We start from the raw sequence: 24822 nt of genomic DNA on the forward strand, positions 1-24822 counted from the left end.
AAAGCTAAGCATGGAGATGACAGTAGGGAGAATTCCCAAGCAGCTTTCCGCACCACCGGGGGGGCCATCGCGCCGGGACACAGACTGAGGCTGGGAGGGGAGTATTGCAGGTTTTTTTTTGTTGTTTTTTTACCTCACTCGAGTATAAGCCGAGGAGGCTTTTTCAGCATTAAAAAATGTGCTGAAAAACTAGGCTTATACTCGAGTATATATGGTAAATGGAATCTGTCACCTTCTTACAACACCACAAGCTAAGTTGTGTATGGTTTCTGGCTTTGGCTTACACATTGTTCCATGTTTCCATTTACATATTTCCCAGAGGAGCATGGATGATCTTTTAAGTCTCCTTTCACTTTCTAGGAGCTCTCAGTGAGGAGAAATGATACCCTTCTTGACCCACACACTAGAGTAATGCAGGGCATGACAGACCTTCCACAGTAAAATATTCTGCTTGTAACTGCTCTCCACTCTAGATAGAGGAGGATCGTGAAATGTGGATCCCCACACAATTAATTTACAATTCCCAAATAAGAAAACAATGACATTATCATAAATTTTCTAAAACTAGATTTAAATAGTTCAACAAATTCAGGTAACATTTTGATTTACATGGTTTCTAGAAAAAAAAATCAGCCCCATGTGGCTAAATCTATAAAACTCACATCTTTGCAGTCCTCTTTTGTACAACTAGATTTAATTCGAATATCAAACCACCTTACAGTTCCATCTTCCCCGCATGACAGAAATGTGTAGGGATCATTTGGCACAGTCATGATCTGTATTAAAAAAACAAAAACAATGAATCCAATGTACAGTATATTACCGCAGCCTCAGAGCTCATTAAGAACACATCACTAACAGTATTTCCAAAAATATGTCTCAGCGCGATAGGAACAAGCTAATAAAACAACTTAAATTACGATATAAATAACATATTGAAGACACATAACTGTGTCACATCTTTCAGCAACTGCACTGAAAATATAAACTGGACTTGTATGTATTATACACAGGACACTGAAATGGACACTAATTCTTCACACAATTTATGCCCCTTTAAAAAACTATGGGAGAAATTTACGAAGCCAGGAATTTGCAATGCCAGGCTTAGTATATGAATTTCTCTGGCGCGCTGAATGTAGGAACAAGCACAACCTAATAGCTCAGTGCGCCTTTTCAGAAATGTACAACAGGTCTGACATGGCATACATTTATGATATGAGTTGGGAGGGGTAGTGTCTCTTCTTGAGGAGAGCACCTAGAAGACTATGCATACTCCTCTGGGTAATATGCAAATAAGGAAGATGTTCGATCTTCCTTATCTACATATGATTCCCAGAGGAGCACGGATAGCCTTATAAGTCTCCTCAATCACCTTCTAGGTGTTCTCCTCAAAGCGAGACAATACCCCACCCAACTCACGTCACAAGCCAGAATTCTACTGCACACTGATGAAAAACAAAAACCATGAAACAGATGTCTGTGTATAGAATCTGACTTGATTTTCAATTCCCAATCATTGTAAAGACCTGTATGGACCTGTTAATCATTGTTAAGACCTGGATGGACGCAGCACACAAATCAGCTAGATTGTTGATAATAACACTAGCTTCGGTGTGAGCCCGCCCGGGGTGGGCGGAGCTACTCTCTCCACCTGTCTTTCATTGGACAGGAGAGCACATACCCCCAGAAGGGGAGGATCATCTCTGCTATATCAAGCTCAACTTGACACAGAGCTCATTCATAGCCGCCAGCCTACCACAGAGGCTGGTGCTGCTGCTGTTTTTTTATTTTCGTTCCTGCATTGTCTTGGGGGGGGATTACTGGGCTATTCAAACTTGCTAGACCTGGTTATAGGATCGACTACCTCCTCATCTAGGTGGTACTCTCTACATTTTGGGAGTCTACCACACCAATTTTTCAATTTGATTATTGGTATCTGTTTGTTTTGGTTCCTGATGAAACTACGTGATATGTAGTGGAAACGCGTAGAACCTCTGTACTTTGGAAATTTAGTAACTAATCAAATTTGGTTGGGTCTTTTTCAATTTCCCTTCTTGTTGCCTAGAAACATAGGGACTTACGTGGCATTGACCAGGTTATATCCACCATCCTTTTTCTCTTGGTACATACATCCTGATTTGGGACATTCATGTTTCATGTTCTCTATGCGTTGATGTGTGTCCAAGATAGGTGTTTTATCAGACAGCGACCTCTATAAGATATAACCGTGCACTGTTCATTTAAGCACAAACAGTCTTCTTGAACAGTACGCTAGCTGATATAACTATTTACAAGTCAGGAACTTGATTTTTCAAAATTGACCCTTGAAATATCCCCAGCCAATAACTACCTTTTAGGTACTGGGTAACAGGATTCACTTATCCGCTAAGGGAGTTTTTTTTTTTAACCTAAAAATGTCTCCCCAGATACCTGACTTTGGCTTACATTTTTTTCGGGAGATAACGCCGGTCACGTTATACTAATTTTTGTTGTCTGTATCTGTGTCTGTTTTAGGATTCACAAAAAAATCCTTTTTATATACATTTTTATTAATAAAAGCTAAGTTGTAAGAGATATAATTCACAGAGGCAGAGGGATACAAAGGAAAGGCTTTTTAAACAAATATTCACTGGGTATATCCCTTAAAATATAACTTTTATTGACAAATATATATAAAATGTTTGGGCCTCACAAAAAACAGACAAAACAAAACAAAGCAGAAACAGAGCAGGAGATAGAACCCTGGAAAAGAACCGAGAAAAAATCTACGAAGCTGATCCCTCCAAGGTAGTACGGGAGTGTACTGATGGATAAGACACTACCGACTCACTATATCAACCGCTCCAAAATCAATTCAAATCTAATTAGAGGACCATATCGAGGTCTACCCTTATAGAAAAGATGGAAGCGGAAAAAAATTCCACCAAGTGGGTGGTTTACAGTCAGCTTCTAGTGGTGGTGAGCCCCTGGGTTCGCCCTATGTCCCATAAGCTAGACCAGGAGCAAAAATGAGCAAGTGACCCAGTAGAAGCCCCAGAGCTCTGAAAATGATGTCCCGGTAAGAGACAAGTGCGGTTCTATCCAGAGGAATGCCCTGTTTAAGTAATAGTAGCGGGCAAGAAATAATCCCAGAACGAGAAACCAGCAGAAGTCTATGATTGGCTTCTATCCACAGAACTAGATGAAAATTAGTTCTGAATACAAGGACACCAATCAATGCTTCCGCTGAGTACCTCCGAGAGATAAACACAAGTGGCTGATAGACTATAAGCCACAGGTTATCAATCCAGAAATACAATAGTTTCTAATGAAACAGCAGGAGAACCCCATTCAAAGATAAGATGGGTTCTCATGCAACGTGTGGTTTCAAAGACCAATAAAAGACAAGTTCAGAACACCAGTGGACAATCAGACTGGGTTCTCCTAGCAAAAAAAAAAAAGATATTTTGAAAAATTGTTTCAAGATTGGTTCAGACTGGTTCAACGCGTTTCTGTCTCATACAGACTCATCAGGAACCTTAATGCTTGATAATGTCATAAGATACGGAAAAAGAATAGTTGTCCTTGATAGCGAAAATATCTATCTCACATATAATTGGATTAACCTAAGCAGATGCCCTATGCTGTGAGCTATGCTGTTATATGGTAAAATAGGTGGTACCTATCCGTATGGGCAAATAAAAAGATGATAAATTGCCCATAACAGAACAAATGTACCAAAATACCACTTCCCCCAATAATAGAAAAACTCCCAGAAAAATAAGGAGTATGCTCATAAAAATAAAAACTAACCAGGCTGATTGAAACACCTATGGAGAAATGAGCGTTACAAATGTTGCACTGATTCCTCACTAGAAGGTGCTAGGATAAAGTAATATCCTGGGAACAATATCCCAAACAGAACAGAGTCTCCACAATACATGGAGAGTGCTCCAAAACAAAAGGTTAAAAAAAAACCAAAAAAAAAAAAAAACCCCAATCCAGTTAGAGATAGAGCAAAGTGGGAAGAAGAGAGAAAGAACAGCAATTCCTGTCTGATTGTCCACTGGTGTTCTGAACTTGTCTTTTATTGGTCTTTGAAACCACACGTTGCATGAGAACCCATCTTATCTTTGAATGGGGTTCTCCTGCTGTTTCATTAGAAACTATTGTATTTCTGGATTGATAACCTGTGGCTTATAGTCTATCAGCCACTTGTGTTTATCTCTCGGAGGTACTCAGCGGAAGCATTGATTGGTGTCCTTGTATTCAGAACTAATTTTCATCTATGGATAGAAGCCAATCATAGACTTCTGCTGGTTTCTCGTTCTGGGATTATTTCTTGCCCGCTACTATTACTTAAACAGGGCATTCCTCGGGATAGAACCGCACTTGTCTCTTACCGGGACGTCATTTTCAGAGCTCTGGGGCTTCTACTGGGTCACTTGCTCATTTTTGCTCCTGGTCTAGCTTATGGGACATAGGGCAAACCCAGGGGCTCGCCACCACTAGAAGCTGACTGTAAACCACCCACTTGGTGGAATTTTTTTCCGCTTCCATCTTTTCTATAAGGGTAGACCTCGATATGGTCCTCTAATTAGATTTGAATTGATTTTGGAGCGGTTGATATAGTGAGTCGGTAGTGTCTTATCCATCAGTACACTCCCGTACTACCTTGGAGGGATCAGCTTCGTAGATTTTTTCTCGGTTCTTTTCCAGGGTTCTATCTCCTGCTCTGTTTCTGTTTTGTTTTGTTTTGTCTGTTTTTTGTGAGGCCCAAACATTTTATATATATTTGTCAATAAAAGTTATATTTTAAGGGTTATACCCAGTGAATACTAAGTTTTAAGAGGGACACTCTAAACCCTTTCTGTGACAAATTGATTTGAAGGAATAATGAAATATAAAAAGTGGTGCTGCAGAGGCATTGTTCCATATTTCTTATTTATGATATAATTTATGCTAGTTTTTGGTGTAATTTATACAAAAATCTGTTGATCCTGGGAGGTCACATCCAAAAGTGGTGAATATGTCGCAAAAAGGGAAAAAGTTGCAAATCTGTTTACACAAATTCCCGCTTGCAGAAAACTTGTGTGTGAATCATCAATCTTGTTATGTACTTGCACTAAATAGTGTTATACCACTAAAAATCAACTTTGAAGTGCCTGCCACTAGGGGTCTCCCTTTTAGCACCTTAGCGATCCACTACTTGTCAATAGGCATTTGACTTCTCTAGTAACAGGGATGCAAGGACACTGCTAGTTACTACATGCAATTAAGGAGTTGCTGTGGTGTGGGAGAGGAAGTTCCAGGGACAGTACACTACTAGAAGAATAGCTTCTTAGGACACGGCCTGTAAGTAGATTGCAAATTGCAGTGCAGCAAAAAAATAAAATTGGAGAATGAAAAGCTGAGATGATAGAAGTCAAACTGGGTGCATACAGCACCAATGCTACTTTTTAAAATGTTTTGGAAACTTTAAAGCAACACTCCAGGCCTGGAGAAACAAAGGAAGTCAGAGAAGTAGTACGACCATCATGGTTTCTCCAGGCCTGGAGGGTCTCTGGCCACCTCCGCATCACCTGACCAGTGGCACTGCACTCTATAGAGGCCACCAGGTGCCCAATGATGAAGGCTCCAAGAGTGCAAAGCCTTCCTATGTGAGAGGAAGTACAGTATTTTTTGAAATAACAATTGCACTCCATGCTTAATGTCTGATACAGAAGCCATAAATGTGTAAATAGTTACAGATAGGCCGCCCGCAGACAGACGTTTCGGCGCGGGACAACCCCTTTAAGTGCGTGACTAGGGATCAGTGACTTTCGATTCAGGGACTGTGGAAGAGTAACTTATTTAATTACTGCTTATATAAAATTTTTGCATATAGTTTTATCTAATCTATTGGTACAATCCCCATTTAGAATGTGCTCCATGACTGACAATGCCGTCCAGTATACATCTTGTGCCATGTATGCGGTCCTTGAACAGCCAGGTGCATACTGTTGTAAGAGATGATAGCGTGTAGCACATTTGGAAGCTCAGATCCTGGATCTAAATAAGTGACTTCCAACACTGCGACACATGGGCACCATGGAAAGGAGTTTGCTGCTCACAGAGTACACGCTGGGGTAGGTGTGGGGGTGGATGGTAGTTCGGGAGAGCAGGATGAGCAGGTAGCTAGTTGGGTGAGTTAGAAGGAGCAGTAGAGGAAAGAAAACCAGGGAGGCTGATCCTGAACTGGCATACCCTAAGGCCTCCCTCACACAGGGCGTTTGCAGAAACGCAGCGTTTTTCAACGCTACGTTACTGCAGATTCCACCCCGTTAAAGCAGCGCTGGCATACTTTATGCCAGCGTTTTGGCTGCGTTTTCAGCTCGGCTGAAAACGCAGCCAAGAATGCTGAAAAGAAAAAAAAAAAGCAATACTCACCTAGCTGCTGCAGTCCGGGTAGCGGCCACTGGTCTCTGCCGCTGATCAGGGCTTCCTCGGCACTCCCAAGTCTATTGCCGGAGGCCAGGTTTGAGAACCCCGCCTCTGGCAATAGAGTGCTGTGATTGGTTGTCGGTGCTTGCTCGATGCCCAATCACAGCCCTTCATTGACTGTCTCAGCCAATCAGAGCTTGCCGGCGCTGATTGGCTGAGACAGTCAAAGAAGGGCTGTGATTGGTTGTCGGCACGCTCGATGCCCAATCACAGCACTCTATTGTCGGAGGCGGGGTTCTCAAACCTGGCCTACGGCAATAGACTCGTGAATGCAGGGGAAGCCCGGATCAGCGGCAGAGACCAGCGGCCGCGAACCGGACTGCAGCGGCTAGATGAGTATTGCTTTTTTATTTTTCTCTACCTAGCAGGGACTGATTTTCGGGGTAGGGCTTCTATTGCAAACCCTCACCCCGAAAATCGGCGAGCGGTTAACTCTGGCAAAAACGCGGCACCAAGTGTTGCCACGTTTTCAGCAGTGCTAAAACCGCTGCCCATTCATTTCAATGGGCGACGCACGGCTGAAAACGCCCCAAAATAGAACATGCATCGCTGTCAAAGCGCAGCGTTGGAAGGCGCTGCGTTTTCAGCCCTGTGTGAGCAGCCCCATTGAAATGAATGGGAGTGTTGTACAGCGTTTAGCGCTGGGCTGAAAAGGCAGCGCTAAACGCTGTATAAAACGCCCTGTGTGAGGGAGGCCTAACAAGTTTGTGAAGTTACCAGATGAGGGGAATGCCATCACAGCGGTTGCGCACGTGTGGCAAGCTGTGAGAGGTTGCGCACGTGTGGCGAGCTGTGAGAGGTTGCGCACGGGCGGTGAGCTGTGAGCGGTTGCGCACGGGCGGCGAGGTGTGAGCGGTTGCGCACAGGCGGTGAGGTGTGAGCGGAGTGTGAGCAAATCTATCTTCACTATTTCCACAAGTAAATTGTAGATCCCCATTGGGATGAGCTCCATGCCTGGCAATGTCATCCAGTGTACTACTTGTGTAATGTATGCGTCCTTTATGAGCCGATCGGGGGTGAATACCGTGGCGCAAGATGCGTGCACGTTGCACATTCAGAAGCCCAAATCCTGGTTCTAAATGAGCAACTTGCAACACTGCGATCCATTGACATCATGGAAAGGAGTTTGTTGCTTACTGAGCAGGCGCTCGCTGGGGTAAAGGCGGGGGCGGATGGTAGTGCAAAAGAGCAGGGGAAGCAGGCAATCAGCTGGGTGACAGTTAGAAAGGGTAGAGAGGAGAAGAGAACCAGGGAGGCTAGTCCTGAACTGGCATAACCCAACAAGTTTGCAAAGTTGGCAGATGAGGGGGATACCATTACAGAGCCAGCACGGCTGCAGTACGACATGCCCTCTGAACACCAGGGAGATGACTGCTCCAGTGAGATGGGGACGGAAATCGCAGGGCAGGCTAGACAGGTCCTAGTGGTGGGGGAGTCAATTATAAGGGGGACAGATAGGGCAATCTGCCATAAAGACCGGGATCATCGAACGGTGTGTTGTCTTCCTGGTGCTCGAGTTCGACACATCGCAGATCGGATTAATAGATTACTGGGAGGGGCTTTTGAGGATCCAGCGGTCATGGTGCACGTTGGCACCAATGAACAAATTAGAGGTCAATGGAGGGCCCTCAAAAATCATTTCAGGGACTTTGGGCGAGGACCTCCAGGGTAGTTTTCTCGGAAATACTACCTGCACCTAAAGCCACAGTAGAAAGGAAGCAGGATCTTAGGGAGGTAAACAAGTGGATCTGGAGTTGGTGTAAAAAGGAGGGATTTGGGTTCCTGGAGAACTGGGCTGACTTTGCTGTCGGCTACAGGCTCCACCGTAGGGATGGGCTGCATCTTAATGGGGAGGGTGCAGCTGTGCTGGGGGAGAAGATGGCTAGAAGGCTGGAGGAGTGTTTAAACTAGGGACTGTGGGGAGGGCAAAAAGAGAAATAACAGGGTAGTCAGTGTAGCTAGCGACCTGGGTCTAATCAACGGGAATGGGGGTCGAGCAGGAAGTGTGGTTAGTACAGTTAGAACTGTCAGATCAGCCAATAGTACCATTAGTAACAAAATGAATTTAAAGAACAAAAAAAACTGTATAAATTGTATGACCACGAATACAAGAAGTCTGATCGGTAAAGTGGGTGAGCTTGAAGCGAGAATGACTGATAAACTATGATATAGTCGGCATAACAGCTACATGGCTTGATGATAAGTGTGATTGGGTGGTGAATTTACAGGGTTACAACCTCTTTAGAAGAGACCGTGGAAACCAGAAAGGGGGAGGGGTATGTCTGTACGTTAAATCGTACTTAATGCCGAGACTACAGGGGGATATAATGGCAGGAGGTGAACATGTGGAATCTCTATGGGTAGAAATACAGGGAGAAAAAAATTTAAAAAATCCTGATAGGGGTTTTCTATAGGCCACTAAAAGCAACAGGACAAACTGAAACCTTACTATTAAGGCAGATAGAAGAGGTGTCAATCCCCAACAAAGTAATTATCATGGGAGACTTTAATTATCCGGATATATTATGGGATAATGAGACCTGCAAATCTCACAAGGGTGATAAATTCCTGATAACAATTAAAAATAACTACCTTATCCAACTTGTGCAGGAGCCATCTAGAGGGAGGGCTACTCTGGACTTAGTATTAGCTAAGAAACCGAACCGAATAATGGGGGTACAGGTTGAGGGGCACTTGGGGAACAGTGACCACAATATAATCAACTTCCAGCTGTCATTCAATAAGAAGCCTCATCAGGGAGTGACAAATAAACTAAACTTTAGGAAAGCAAAATTTGATCAGCTCAGAACTACTATCTGTAACATGAATTGGGACAACACCCTCAAAAATATCAGTACAAACGACAAATGGGAAAAGTTTAAAAGGACCCTAAACGCCTCATGTGAGCAGTTAATTCCCTTTAAAAATAAAAGAACTTCAAGTAAAAGGAAACCATCATGGCTTGACAAGACTGTAAGGGGGGGGGGGGGGGGCAATAAACGAAAAAAAGAAAGCGTTCAAACTACTAAAGCAAAAAGGCAGTGAAAAAGCACTAAAATCGTACAGGGAAAAAAACAAAATATGAAAAGATAAGATCACAATTGCTAAGGAGGAGGCTGAAAGACTGATCGCCAAAGAGAGCAAAAACAACCCAAAACTATTTTTCAACTATATTAACAGCAAAAGGATCTGCACCAAGAGCACTGGCCCTTTAACAAATAAAGCAGGAGAAATCATTGAAGATGATGGAGGGAAGGCAAACCTATTAGTTTCTTTTCAAGCGTATTCACGAACGAAAAGGAAATGCCACATGAGATGCAGGGGAATAAAATGAACCCCTCACAAAATATCTTATACCTAGCGCAAGAAGAAGTGCGGAACCGGTTAAAGAAGATTAAAATCTATAAATCGCCAGCCCCAGATGGAATACACCCAAGGGTACTAAGTGATGTGATAGCTAGGCCACTATATATAATATTTATGGATACTATCAAGACTGGGGTTGTACCATTGGATTAGCGCATTGTTAACAAAAAGGAATCCAAAAGTGAGCCTGGTAAGTCTCACTTCAGTAACTGTATTGGGCCCCATTCTGTTCAATATATTTATCAACGACCTGATAGAGGGGCTGTTGCACAGTAAAATATCAATATTTGCAGATGACACAAAATTATACAATATAATCAATGCAATGTATGGCTACAAACGGACCTAGATAAACTAGGGTCTTGGGCAAAAGAATGGCAAATAAAGTTCAATGTTGATAAATGTAAGGTTATGCACATGGGTAGGAGAAATGGATGTCACCAATATACACTAAATGGGGTACTGCTAGGGAAAAGTGATATGGAAAAAGACCTGGGGGTACTAGTGGATTGTAGACTAAACTGGAGTAACCAATGCCAGTCAGCTGCTGCAAAAGCTAATAAAGTCTTGGGGTGCATTAAAAGAGGTATAAGGGCGAGGGATGAGAACATTATTCTACCGCTATATAAGGCACTTGTTAGGCCCCACATGGAATACTGCGTACAGTTCTGGTCACCAGTGCTCAGGAAAGAAGTTACAGTACTGGAGGGGGTTCAAAGAAGGGCAACTAAACTAATACATGGAATGAAGGGACTGGGATACCCAGAAAGGCTATCAAAATTGGGATTATTTACCCTAGAAAAAAGATGGCTAAGAGGCGATCAAATAACTGTATAAATACATGAGGGCACAATACAAGGATCTCTCCCATGATCTGTTTATACCCAGGACTGCGACTGTAACAAGAGGGCATCCGCTACGTCTAGAAGAAAGCAGGTTTCATCGCCAACACAGAAAAGGGTTCTTTACTGTAAGAGCAGTGAGACTGTGGAACTCTCTGCCCGAGGATGTGGTGATGGCAAAATCCAAAGAGGAGCTTAAAAGGGGACTTGATGTCTTTCTAGAGGGGAAGGATATTACAGTATATAAATCTTAGGTTAATTGTTAATCCGGGTATACAGGCAAGTATGAACTATTAGGGGTTGATCCAGGGATTAGTCTGATTGCCATTAGGGAGTAGGGAAGGAATTTCCCCCCAAAAGGGCTAATTGGCTCCTGCCTCTTGTTTTGTTTTGCCTTCCTCTGGATCAACAACATAGGGGGATAAACAGGCTGAACTAGATGGACATTGTCTTCATTCAGCCTTACATACTATGTTACTAAGTAATGGAAATGGAGTGGAGCGGTGGTAGAGATAAGTACAGTTAGAACTGGCAGAAGAATTAGTGGCGAAATACGTAATTGAAGTGTCCAGTAAGCAGATTGGGTCTACAATGTGTATGTTTCTTTATTGAGCCACATTGGTTTTCTCCTATTCCTAACCTTTTTATTCCTGTAAGGTATGAACCGCTCACAGTCAGTAATGAGGATGTTTTTTAAACATTTCCCATCATATGTATTCTTATTGTTAAGGGTATTATCCCAGTCAATAAGTTAAATGGCATCTCTGAGCTGATCAAACCATGCCTTCCTAAAATTTAGTTTTTTTGGAGCTCCCCTATAAAACTCTCTCTTGAAGGACAAGTTGTACTGTATTATATTATTGTCAGTATTTCCCAGGTGCCACCCAATCTGCACTCCTGTTATTCTGTCAGGTCTGTTGGTTAACCCCTAAGTGACAAAGCCTGTTTGTGCCTTAGTGACCAGGCCAAATTTTGAAAATCTGCCGTGTCAATTTAACATTGAATAACTCTGTAAACGTATTGAATATCCAAGTGATTCTGACATTGTATTTTCGCCACATATTGTACTTCATTTACGTAGTAAAAATAGACCGATACAATTTGTGAATGTTTTTTAAAAGCACCAAAATTTGAAAGCTTTTGAAAAAAATTGTAATTTTTCCACATTTTCAACTGCACACTCCTGGCATCATGGCGCAGAAAGTATGAGTGCTGATGCCAGGAGTGCAGATGGTGGAGCTGCGGCCTCTGATTTGCTGCACTAGTCACATGCTTCCATCAGTCGACTACTCAGAAGTCACCGCCGATATCAGTGGTGACTGTAGGCTGCATCCTAGGGCTCGAGGAGAGGTTAGTATAACCTCATTTTTTATTTTACGCAGGGCCCACCTAGGAAACGGACTTTTGTTCAAATGACAAAACCCCATTAAAAGTATATGATCTTTCTGTACGTTTTGTAGCTCTTGTTATAAATCCGGTAAATCTGCTTTTTGGTGTTATCATATCTAGAATGTTTGGAGAGCTATGATATTACAGGATATAGCCATTAAATAACCAGCATGGTTGTTGATCTAGGTCTTAAGTCAGGTAGGAACTTCTAAAACGTTGATCCAGGGATTATTCTGGCTGCCATTAAGGAGTCAGAAAGCAATTTTTCCCCCAGTGGGCTAATTGGCTTCTGCCTCACTGGTTTTTTTTTTTGCCTTCCTCTGGATCAACAAGTGGGATGGGTGGGGAGGAGGTGGAAACAGGCTGAACTACATGGACATTGTCTCGCTTCAGTCTAACATACTATGTTACTGTCTGATAAAATTAATGTAACTCTTATCGAGAATGCACACCATCCAAAAGATTATCCTTCAACCAAGCTCTCTGCTCAATTAATTTCCCTCTGTAAAGAGATTTCAGTGCTTCCCAGTAATTTTTGTCTGACATTTTATTGTTTATATGGATGTAAAAATGTATTGAAGTTATCAATTTTTATTCCTAAACATATATGATGAGTAAGGGCTTTTACCCACTAGAGTTTTTTTTAACGCCATGATATTGCTGCGTTTTTTAATTGCAAATGTCAATGGGACAATAGGACTTTCTAATGTTAAAATTGCATCGCACAAGAATCGCAGAAGCGCAAACTTGCAATTTTTGTGCGATGCGATTTTAACATTAGAAAGTCCCATTAACATCTGCAGTAAAAAAAACACAGTGATATCGCAGTGTTAAAAAAACGCTAGTGGGTAAAAGCCCTAACAGAGAAAAGGTACAATGCAATGTAGAACACAAGAATTTATTAAAAAGGCAAGAAGGAGAGCCAACAGGTCTTCCTCAGGCCTTAGTCACACGGGCGCATCGGCACCCGTACAGCGGCGCCGATGCGCCCGTCTGACTGTCAGTGAGAAGACGGACGTGCCTGCAGACGGCCGTCTCTCTGAAGCGCTGCTGAAAGAACACATGACCGGAAATGGAGCCGGTCACATGTTCTTTCCTCCAGCGCTGCAGAGAGACGGCCGTCTTTAGGTACGGCCGTCTTCTCACACAGTCGCATCGGCGCCGGTGTATGGGTGCCGATGCGCCCGTGTGACTAAGGCCTCAATGTGAATACATACATGTACACACATTTAAAGGGAACCTGTCAACAGTTTTTAACAAAGTAAACTAATAGTAGCAGTACAATTGTGTAGCAACGGTCTTTCGAACAGTGCTTTTGCAATAAATGTAGTGCGGTGGGCGTGCCCGACCATCTTTATGAGCTGCAGGTTTAGCCTGGCATGGAAGATGCCTACTACGTAATTTACAAACTGCTCTTAAGTGTCACTCCTGCGCTGCAATGTCTGGAGATTATCTGCGCATGTGTCAGTAGACCTCAGAGCAGTGCATGGATGATGTAGTATGAATCGTTCAAACTTGGGGATGAAAGAGACAGATTTTCTGGATAAACATGTAACTCCCGTAGTAGAGCCGGTCTCCCGTGCCCACCAGACTGTGTTCTGCTTCATTCACATCTGGAGCGGCACATTTTCCAATCCCAAATACACAGGTATACTTTTAGGCACATTCAAAGTAAAAGCACTGTTTTAAAGGCAGTTCCTACATAATTGTACAGCTGGTACTGGTTTACTTTGTTAAAAACTGCAGTCAGGTTCCTTATAAATCAGATTGTTTTTTTTACCTTGATAAAGGCGGCATCACGTACCTCATACGCCGTTCCATAATGGCAGGTAAACTGGCACTGTCTATTCGTTTCTGCATCCTTTTCAATATTTGTGTGGTAAATCACTCCATCTCCTGAGCATGATATAATTTGCTTATCATTTGTGAGGGGCAGGAACTTTGCACTAAAAATGTTAGCTCTGTGGCCAGAATGAATTCGTGTCAAGACCTGCAATGAGAATAGAAAAACATACATGAATGGAGACTCCTTTTCCTGCAGCTTCTCCGGTATACACTCATATCTTTCCTCACTTTCTTTCCAGTTGTTCCACAAATTAGATTTTTTTCCCTTACTACAAAATAGAAGATAGATGTCCGAATGGGGGGGTTCAACCACTGGGATCCACAGTGATCTTGAAATCTGCGCACCCAAAGTTCCCCATATGAAAGAAGCGGCAAAACGAATGCATGACCACTGTTCCTTTCACTTCTATGGGACATAGGGATCAATGTACTCGGCAATCTTCCTCTTGCTTTCCCATTTAAGTGAATGAAAAGGGGATTGCTGGTCCCAGCAGTCAGACCCCCAGTGAAAAGGCATTTTAAGGTTAAAAATGATGGTGAGAAGGCTGACCTTTTACATTTCTATTTTGTATTGGTTTTCTCTCAGAAAGTAGATGCAACATCAACTGATCTTACCTGTGCTATTCAGGGAATAAAAGAATGCAGGCTATCTATAAGCAGAGAGATTGTGAGGAAACACATAGCTAACTTAAATGCATAGAAGTCTCAAGGTCCAGATGAATTACATCATAGGATACTAAAGGAAGCAGCGGAGGTAATTTCTGAACCACTCGCCATTATCATTGAAAATTCCTGGAAAACAGGAGAAGTCCCAGAAGATGGGAAAGGGGCAAATGTTGTCCCTATCTTCAAAAAAGGGAAGAAGGTGGATCCAGGAAACTACAGGCCTGTGAGCCTGACTTCTATACCAGGAAAGATCTTTGAACAAATTATTAAACAGCATGTATGCAAGTACTTAACTAAAAAATGAGTAATTAACCAGAGCCAGCATGGGTTTGTAACAAACAAGTCATGCCAAACATCTAATTTCCTTCCATGACAGAAACACTGACTGGGTTGATCAGGGAAATGTGGTCGATATAGTATATCTTGACTTTAGTAAAGCATTTGACAAAGTATCTTATATAATACTTACTGAAAAAAATGACCAAATATGGGATTAACAAGGCAACTGTTAGCTGGATTCACAACTAGCTGAGTGATCGTATTCAAAAAGTGGTCATAAATGGCAGCACATCTAAGTGGAAGAATACATCAAACCACAAGCATCTGTACTAGGCCCGGTGTTGTTCAACATTCTTATAAGTAATCTGAAGGAGGGAATTGATGGGAAACCGATCAAATTTGCCAACAACATAAAGCTAGGAAAGATAGCTAACACTAGGGAAGAGAGAGCGAGTATTCAAAAAGATTTCGAAAAGCTTGAACACTGGGCGGCGACTAACACAATGGTATTTAACAAGGAGAAATGCAAAGTCCTACATCTGGGCAAGAAAATAATATACTAATAGATCATAGACTGAACATGAGTCAACAATGTAATGCAGCAGTCAAAAAGGCAAACACAATTCTGGGAAGAGAGAGAGAGAGAGAGAGTATTCAAAAAGATCTAGAAAAGCTTGAACAGTAGACAGTAACTAACAGAATGGTATTTGACAAGAAAAAATGCAAAGTCCTACATCTGACCAAGAAAATGAAAAAAAGCACATAAAGAATAAGAAGGAATTGGGCTAAGCAGCAGCACATGTGAAAAAGACTTGGGTATACTAATAGATCATAGACTGAACATGAGTCAACAATGTGAAGCAGCAGCCAAAAAGGCAAACAATTCTGGGATGTATTAAGCGAAGCATAGAGTCTAGATCACGTGAGGTAATTATCCCCCTTTACTCCTTCTTAGTCAGACCTCATCTGGAATACTGTGTCCAGTTCTGGGCACCCCACTTTAAAAAAGACAGACAAACTGGAACAAGTTCAAAGAAGAGTTACCAAAATGGCGAACGGTCTGCAAATCATGTCCTATGAGGAACAGTTAAAGGAACTGGGAATGTTTAGCTTGCAAATAAGAAGGCTGAGAGAAGACTTAATAGCTGTCTATAAATATCTGAAGGGCTGTCACAGTGCAGAGGGATCAGCCCTATTCTTATTTGCGCAAGGAAAGACTAGAAGCAATGGGATGAAACTGAAAGGAAGGAGACACAAATTAGATATTAGAAAAAACTTTCTGTGATTGTTCTCAGCAAGAGAAACGACGTAATCTTGTAGATATGATACCTTTTAATGGCTAACAAAAATACATGATGTAATAATAGCGAGCTTCCGAACCAACGCAGGGTTCTTCTTCAGGCTTATGGATTGGATCTGAAGAGGCATGCATATTTATACATACTTATAACATACATACTTATGACAAGGCACAGACCTAGACAAAAAAAGTTTCTTTGCTGTTGCAGAATTCCTTTTAAGTGCGAACCAATCACATCCATATCTGTGCCTTGTCATAAGTATGTATAAATATGCATGCCTCTTCAGATCCAATCCATAAGCCTGAAGAAGAACCCTGCATTGGTTCGGAAGCTCGCTATTATTACATCATGTATTTTTGTTAGCCATTAAAAGGTATCATATCTACAAGATTACGTCGTTTCTCTTGCTGAGAACAATCACATTTTGCTCTACTGGCTAACACGGTACCAGATCTTTGTTTTGATTATACCTAAAGGAGGATACCAGAATGTACTGTACAAAAATGGAACTGAAACATCTTCTGAAGAAGTTGGCACAACTGGACAGCGACATTTTCTTTCTAACCAGATGCAAGAAGGAACATCTAATTCCCAAAGGACTCTGCCTAAAGAACCCAACTCTGCACACTTACAACATTCGTTATGCAACGTTTGCTACAGGACTTCTGAGAGACTGCGGAATCACCTTATCCATGTCTTCTACAGCAACAAGAATAAGGCCCTTGTGGACATACAAACTTTAAGAAATACACTTACAGAGGACGTGAACCTGGAAATGCAACACTTTTATACAACACTACGATGCTGCCTTATTCAGAACAAGGAAAAGAAACTCCAGAGACTTCGACTCAAAGCAGGCCTGTACCCAAACACGGATCAGGAGCACCCCGAGTCTGGCAGGAGGGAACAGAACCCCCAACGGGACACGGACAAAGGTAAAGTCAGCTGTGTTATCAATCTGTCATCTCGCAACCCCAGTAAGGTGGAGCTCAGTGTCCTCTCCAGGGGACTTTCATTCTGCCCCACTAAAACACTTGACAAAACAGAACTTTGTAGTGACATGGAGGAATATTTCAGAAGACTAAGACTGAAAGAATTCTTTCATGATAAAGAGGACACAGGCCTTTCAAGCACACAAACACAGGATAAACGTGGGGCCAAAAAGAAGTCTGATTGGACACCCCCTCCTGGCCGGAATCGCACTTTGGACAAATACATAGACTCCTTTAGGCATGCGGTGCAATCCACTATACTGGACAAGCATGGAAGTGAAACATTTAATATCAATATGCAGGAAAGAAGGGCCATCCATGCACTTAAGAGCAACAAGGAAATCACAATTAAGCCTGCAGATAAGGGTGGTGCATTAGTCCTCATGAACACATCGGACTACAAAAAAAGAAGCAAACAGACAGCTGACGGACACCAGATACTATACCAAACTGAATCAAGACCCGACTCAGAAATATGTGAGGGAATTGAGAAGGGTCATTAGAAGCCTGTCTGTGGGCTCCACAAAACTTCTGGACTTGATACCGGAGAACCCCAAGGTGGGAACATTCTACATGCTTCCAAAACTACACAAAGCTGGCAACCCAGGAAGGCCGATTATCTCAGGTGTGGGAACCCTCACTGAAGGAATCTCAGGATGGGTGGAAGGCATCCTCAAACCACTGGTGAGAAACACAACCAGCTACCTGAAAGACACCACAGACCTACTGAACAAACTGTCAACCGTAGGTCACCTCCCCAATGGCAACATCCTGGCCACTATGGATGTGGAATCCTTGTATTCCAACATCCCACACGAGGATGGACTGACTGCCTGCCAGGCGCACCTTGAGGCCAATGGGGTCGCCTCTGATGCAGTGCTACAACTCACAAGATTCATTCTCACACACAATTATTTCTCCTTTGGCAAAGAGAAATTCCTGCAACTCACGGGGACTGCCATGGGCAGTAAAATGGCACCGCAATTTGCCAACCTTTTTATGGCAAAACTGGAGAGTGACTTTCTGGCCTCTTGCCCCAGCAAACCATTGGCCTACTTCCGCTACATTGATGACATCATGATCATCTGGACCCACACCAAACAAGAATTAATAAAATTCCATGAAAGATTCAATGCATTCCACCCCACCATAAAACTGACATTAAGCTACTCGCATACAGAAATCAACTTTTTGGACACCACCATAAAGATTTCAAACAACTCAATACAGACATCCCTATACCGAAAACCGATTGATCGGCCCACATACCTCAGATGGGACAGTTTCCATCCTAAACACATCAAAAAGTCCATTGTCTACAGCCAGGCCATCAGATACAACCGGATCTGCTCCAACCCAACAGACAGAGAGGAACATTTGTACCATCTTAAAAGAACATTTATAAATCAGGGCTACCATCCCACCTCAATTGATGACCAAATCACCAGAGCCACCAGGATACCCAGAAATCAACTACTCCAATACAAGGAGAAGGAAAGAAACAATCGTGTGCCTCTAGTAGTGACCTACAATCCGCAACTAGAGGTACTAAGGAAAACCGCAAGAAAACTCCACCATACCCTACACAAGGATGACCGTCTGAAAACCATATTCCCGGACCCTCCGCTTCTGTGTTACAGGCAACCTCCTAACTTGAGGAACTTTATAATCAGGAGTGCATTACCCTCTGACACACAAAAAGGAACTTATCCCTGTAATGTAAGGAGCTGTAAGACCTGCTCACATATACTGACTGCGGACAGGATACGGATCCCCAACTATAAGGACTATAAGATCCCAGGGACATTCACATGTTCCTCGTCCAATGTTGTGTACCTGATCATGTGCAGTAAATGTCCTGTTGGGGGTCTTTATGTTGGAGAAACAGGACAGAAACTGAAAGCCAGGATGAGATCTCACCGCCACACGATTGAACACAGAAAAAGAGAATTACCTGTGGCCGAGCACTTCTCTAACCATGGACATAACATAGGAGATATGAGAGTTTTGATATTGAAGGGTGGTTTCAAGTCACAAAACCACAGGAGAATTTGGGAATATAAATTGATAACAACCTTTGACACGCTGAATACTGGGTTAAATTATTCCCCAGGATTTATGCGTGAATGGGAAGTGAGACACATTTATTATACAGATAAGACCCCCATCAACAGTAATTCAGGGACCATTAACTTTCACTCCCTTATCAGTGTTTAGCTAAAAATGTTGGTGTATCTCTTGTAGCAATTCAAGCCTGCTGACTTTCCCCCCTCCAACAATAATTTAGGGACCATAAAACTTTCACTCCGCTATCAGTGCCTAGACAAAAAAAGTTTGTTTGCTGTTGCAGAATTCCTTTTAAGTGCGAACCAATCACATCCATATCTGTGCCTTGTCATAAGTATGTTATAAGTATGTATAAATATGCATGCCTCTTCTGATCCAATCCATAAGCCTGAAGAAGAACCCTGCGTTGGTTCGTAAGCTCGCTATTATTACATCATGTATTTTTGTTAGCCATTAAAAGGTATCATATCTACAAGATTACGTCGTTTCTCTTGCTGAGAACAATCACATTTTGCTCTACTGGCTAACACGGTACCAGATCTTTGTTTTCAAAAAACTTTCTGGAACAGGTTACCACGGGAGGTGGTGAGTTCTCTTTCAATGAAAGTGTTCAAACAAAGGAGAACAAATATCTGTCTGGAATGATTTTGTGAATCCTGCACCGAGGAGGGGGTTGGACCAGATGTCCCTGGAAGTCCCTTCTAACACTACCATTCTATGATAAGGTACCTTTACATGGGCTGATTATCACCTGAATTCTCCCTAGAAACATAGAACTCCAGCGATAATTGTACAGTGTACAATGCATCCACCGACAGGGCACTAAGCAAGAAATCACTCACCTATCAGACACACATGGCTTTTAACAGAACTAAAAATCAAGAGGCTATCAGGCCGTGTGAACAGGAACCGCTCCCGTTTACTGTGAATGGAGGCAGGCATCTAGAATGATCCCCACTACTCCGCCTCCATTCACTTGAATGACTCTCACTCCTATGTAAAGCAAAAGTTGGGTGGTTACTTTATGTGCCCATCAGTCATCTTGTGTGAAGGTACCCTTATCCTCTAAGCCTGTGGATAAGGGATAAATGTCACGAATGAAAAAAACCCTTTAAGTTAGGACCAGAAAAGGGGAGTATGAGATTTTTTTTTATTTTGAAACCGGCCCGACTGCTAGAAAAAAAAATTATACTTATGATAAAACTCCTTTAACTATATGGAATTAAATAAAAACCCTCAAAATCAGCCCTGCATCATATAATAATAGTAATCTTTATTTATATAGCACCAAGATATTCCAAAACCAGGAGTTTCATTAGGTAAAATGAGCATCCTTTCTCAGGTAGTGCCACCTAGCAGGCAGGAGGAGTGGGGAGGACCTGCCATGATTTGTAGATGATAGTTGTGTAAGGATCTGTAATAATGTCAATAGGGGGTGGAACTCAGCAGTGGAGACTAGGATGTGTGCTAGCCACTGGAGATGAAGCACTTGTGAGGTCACTAGGGCAGAGGTCAACAGTAGAAACTGAAGGACCTGCGACTATGGATTTTTGGGTGGGAAATGCAGGGATGCAGACCGCACAATCTAACGCCGTATTCGGCTGGACCGGGAAATGCCAAAGCCAAACAAGAGGACCTGATCCAATTAGGTCCTTAAGAAATCCATAAAGTGTAAAGATAGAAGCGGTAGCATCCAAGGTGCAATTCAAGTACTTTTATTGTTCCCAAGCAATACAGAAATAATGTTTCGAGTCCTGGGAGTCTACATTTGAAAAAGACTCCCAGGAGTCGAAACGTCATTTCTGTATTGCTTGGGAAGAATAAAGCTACTTGAATTGCACCTTGGATGCTGCTGCTTCTATCTTTACACTTTATGGATTTTTGGGTGAGATCGTGTAGTCAGGGAAGTGCTAAGAGTTGTAGTTCTCTCCTCTAATATTTTTGGACATCTCATAACAGCCTAGATGTTCTGGGAGGTGTACTTCTCTTATACGTCCTCTCAGTAATGTCTTTTAATTAGGGGCGTGGTAAAAGGCTAATAGGCCCGGTTGCAAAAGTTTATCTTGGGGCCCCCAACTTCTCTTAACCCCTTAAGCAGAGGCGTAACTTGAAGCTCCTGGGCCCTAATGAAAAACCTGTAACAGAGCCCCCAACTAATATTTTATTCATAGTCCTTGGCTTCCTATATAGAAAAGAGGGGCCCTATTGGCCCCCTAAGACTCCTGGGCCCAGGTGCAACCGCATCACCTATAGTTACGCCAGTGCTTCTAATATCACATAGAAGAATCAGCAGAGACTAGCTGCCATTCAATTTAGCTGTCAGGAAATCGTCTGACACTTTCATAAGGGTAGTTTCTGTAGAATGTAAAGTACAAAGACCAGATTGTAAGGTCTCTTTCACACGGACAGATTTCCATCAGGACGTAGTGGAATTTTTCACTGCAGAATTCCACATCAAAATCCACAGGTTTTTATTGAAGCCAGAATATGCATTAATCATACATTGTGAAGATACATTACAGTAAAACTGTACAAAAGTATCGTATTTTTCGCTTTATAAGACGCACCTGATGATAAGACGCACCTAGGTTTTAGAGAGAGGAAAGGAGGAAAAAAATATTTTGAACCAAAAAGTGGGCTTAAATATTTAATAAAATAACAGAATAATATGTAAACATGAACAGCAGTCAGTCAACAGCCGCATTAAGAACTATTACTACTGTAATTAACAGATGAGCAGAGATTTTTATTTTAGAACAATACACCTTTTGCCATCAGGAAACCCCAAAAACTCCTCACTGCTGTCCGAACTTATCAAGCTCAGTGACTCACTATCACTGGTGTCAGCATCTTCATCAAGGATTCCATCCTCAGAACCGTCCAAGGCATTACTGATGCCACATTTTTTGAAGGATCCTACAACAATTTCCTCCTTCACAGCCAGCCACGATGTTTTCACCCACTCACAAACCTGAGTGATAGTGGGCCTTTTCATGTGTCCAGTGGGTGTCAGGTCATGATTTCCAGCAGCCATCCACTTGTTCCACTCCTCTCGCATGAAAACTTTAAATGGCTTGTTAATAGAAACATCCAGAGGCTGCAACTGGCTAGTAAGCCACGTAGGAATTACAGCTAGATGGGTCTTTGCTTCTTTAAATATTTTTTTGTGTTTTCACTGATATGTGCCCTAAACTGGTCAAGTACTAGCAGGGCAGGTTTTTTCAGAAGCCCTCCAGGGCGTCTGGACCACACTTTTTCGATCCATATTTTCATTCCACCTTCATCTATCCATCCTTTCTCATGAACATGGACAATAACTCCTCGTGGGATTGCCTCTTTTGGCATGCTTTTTCTTTCGAAGATTAGCATTGGTGGAAGTTGGGTGCCATCTGCACAGCAGGACAACACAACCGTGTAATGCGTTTTTCTCATGTCCTGAGGTTTTCACAGTTATGGATTTTGCACCTTTCAAATCAACAGTCCTGTTTGATGGCACATCAAAAGTTAACGGGACTTCATCCATATTCCCAATCTGGCCTATTTCAAAGCCATTTTTCTTTCTTGCATCAATTACAAATTTATGAAAAGACACAATCTTGGCTTCGTATTCTTTAGGCATTTTTTGCGCAATCCTAGTTTTGGTGCGCATAGCAATGCCACATCTCCTCATGAACCTGTAGCGCCACGATGCGGATCCAGTGAAGTCCTCAATGCCTTTCTCTGCAGCAAGACACTTGGCTTCAAAGATGATCATTTTTGTAGAGACTGAAAATCCATTGTTCCTGTGACATATTATCCACTTTTTCATTTCCACGTCTATCTGTGGCCATTTTGCAGTACGCCCACGAAAAGTGTGCTTACGTTTATCTGCTTTTTGCAGCTCCTCCTCCTGTTTCCTCCATTCACGTATCATTTTTTCTGTTGGAGGCAGCCCAAAATTTCCCTTAGCTGCTCTGTTCCCATGTTCTTTGGCGTATTTCACTACCTCCAGTTTAAAAGGGATTTTATATGCTAGTCGTTTCTGCTTTGACATCTTCCTAAAATTGGATGGATGCAGCAGGAGACTAAGGTAGCTTTGTCATGCAATAATGAAAGAACTGTAAGCACTTCCTCATAGGAGGAAGGGGTCAAGCTGATTGGTGGAAGAAAGGGAGCAACAGTTGCTCCCGCCGGCGCTCACCACCAATCAGCGGGCAGCAGTGCAAAGGAGAGAGAACTGATTCTGAGTTTCTTTGGCCGAATGTTCGCGTGATTGCGCGTTAAAACTCGCAATCGCGCGTCTTTTCGCAATCGGCCGATAAACTCGCGATCGCGCGAACAAGCGGCACGTTCGCTCTATAAGACGCACTGACTTTTATCCATCACTTTGGGAGGGGGGGGGGGGAGTGCGTCTTATAAAGCGAAAAATACGGTATTATGTTTCATTAACAATAACTGCTTCCAAAATTTAATGGAATCTAATAACAGAACAGGTGTCACTTACTTAGATGTTCTTCTAAATCAGGCATGGGCCAGTCCAGAAATACAATAGTCATTTTGAAAAGGGGCAACCAAATAAGACATCATATTGATTTCCTAAAAAAAGGAGGTGGCACCTGGCAATAACATAAGAATCACCATATAAGAAAAAGAACTGAAAAAAGGATGCAGAGAAGGAAAAAAGGAGAATGAGAAATGAATAAAAGTAGGAGAATAGAAAAAAGAAAAAAAGTGGGTGTGGTGTACCTAATCGGAAAAGACCACATCCAATTGGTTCATTTTATGAAGTAGAAGTCATGAACAATTCTTAGGGTGACGTCACAATGTGGTGATTCTTAGCAGACTGTTTTTGAAGGGTGGTTTGCCATTGCCTTCCCCATTAATTTTTTATGCCCCAGCAAGTTGGGTACTCACTTTACAGACCTCGGAAAGATGAAAGGCTGAGTCAACCTTGAGCCGGCTACCTGGATCACCCGGGCAACCTTCAGGTCGTGAGCGAGGCCTTAAGACCTAGTGCCCACGGACCGTGACGGGTTCTGCGAGCGGAATTCCGCAGTGGAGTCCATCACGGTGCCCTCCCAGAGACCCCATACTTGCATCCGAATCCACCGCCCGACGTCCCGCATGACCCTCTGGCACACATGCGCAGTAGAGCGCATGACGTGACGGCAGTGTCATGTGATGCGCCGGCAACGTCATATGACATGCTCACAGCGTCACATGACGCGCCGGCCACATCATATGACGCGGGCATCGGTGGACAGAGAAGCATTTACACGCTATTTACCGCTGTGCTACGATGAGTCATCCGCGCGTACGCCCGCGGCAAATAGAATATGCCGCAAGTGATTACGGGTAAACTCACAGGGCGGAATTCCACAGTGGAATTCCGCACCGTGAGCATTGCGCTATTAGGTTCAATAAAATCTAATAGCTGCGGGGCAACGCTGCAGATTTGCGCCGAGTGACACGCGGCGGAAATCCGCCCGTGGAAATTAGGCCTGAGGGCTTAGTCACACGGGCGTTTTTCCGTGTGATGTTTTTTGTGCGCAAAACTGATGCGCACAAAAAAAAAATCGTGTGACCAAAGCCAGCCCCACGGCTGAAAAAAACACTGCTAACAGCATTTAT

General features: G+C 42.7%; 1 protein-coding gene across 5 annotated transcripts in view; it reads right to left on the reverse strand.

Moving 5' to 3' along the window:
* Positions 1–24822, reverse strand: part of DCAF6 (DDB1 and CUL4 associated factor 6) — a 992542-nt gene that overhangs the window by 787962 nt on the left and 179758 nt on the right. For all 5 annotated transcript variants that reach the window (XM_066600328.1, XM_066600324.1, XM_066600329.1 and 2 more), the window contains 2 exons: positions 13867–14052; positions 663–776 (listed from right to left, as the gene is read on the reverse strand). In XM_066600328.1, the coding sequence (XP_066456425.1) occupies positions 663–776; positions 13867–14052 (300 nt within the window). The remainder of the gene's footprint in view (positions 1–662; positions 777–13866; positions 14053–24822) is intronic.

This window comes from Eleutherodactylus coqui, chromosome 4 (assembly GCF_035609145.1).
Source record: "Eleutherodactylus coqui strain aEleCoq1 chromosome 4, aEleCoq1.hap1, whole genome shotgun sequence".
NCBI lineage: Eukaryota > Metazoa > Chordata > Amphibia > Anura > Eleutherodactylidae > Eleutherodactylus > Eleutherodactylus coqui.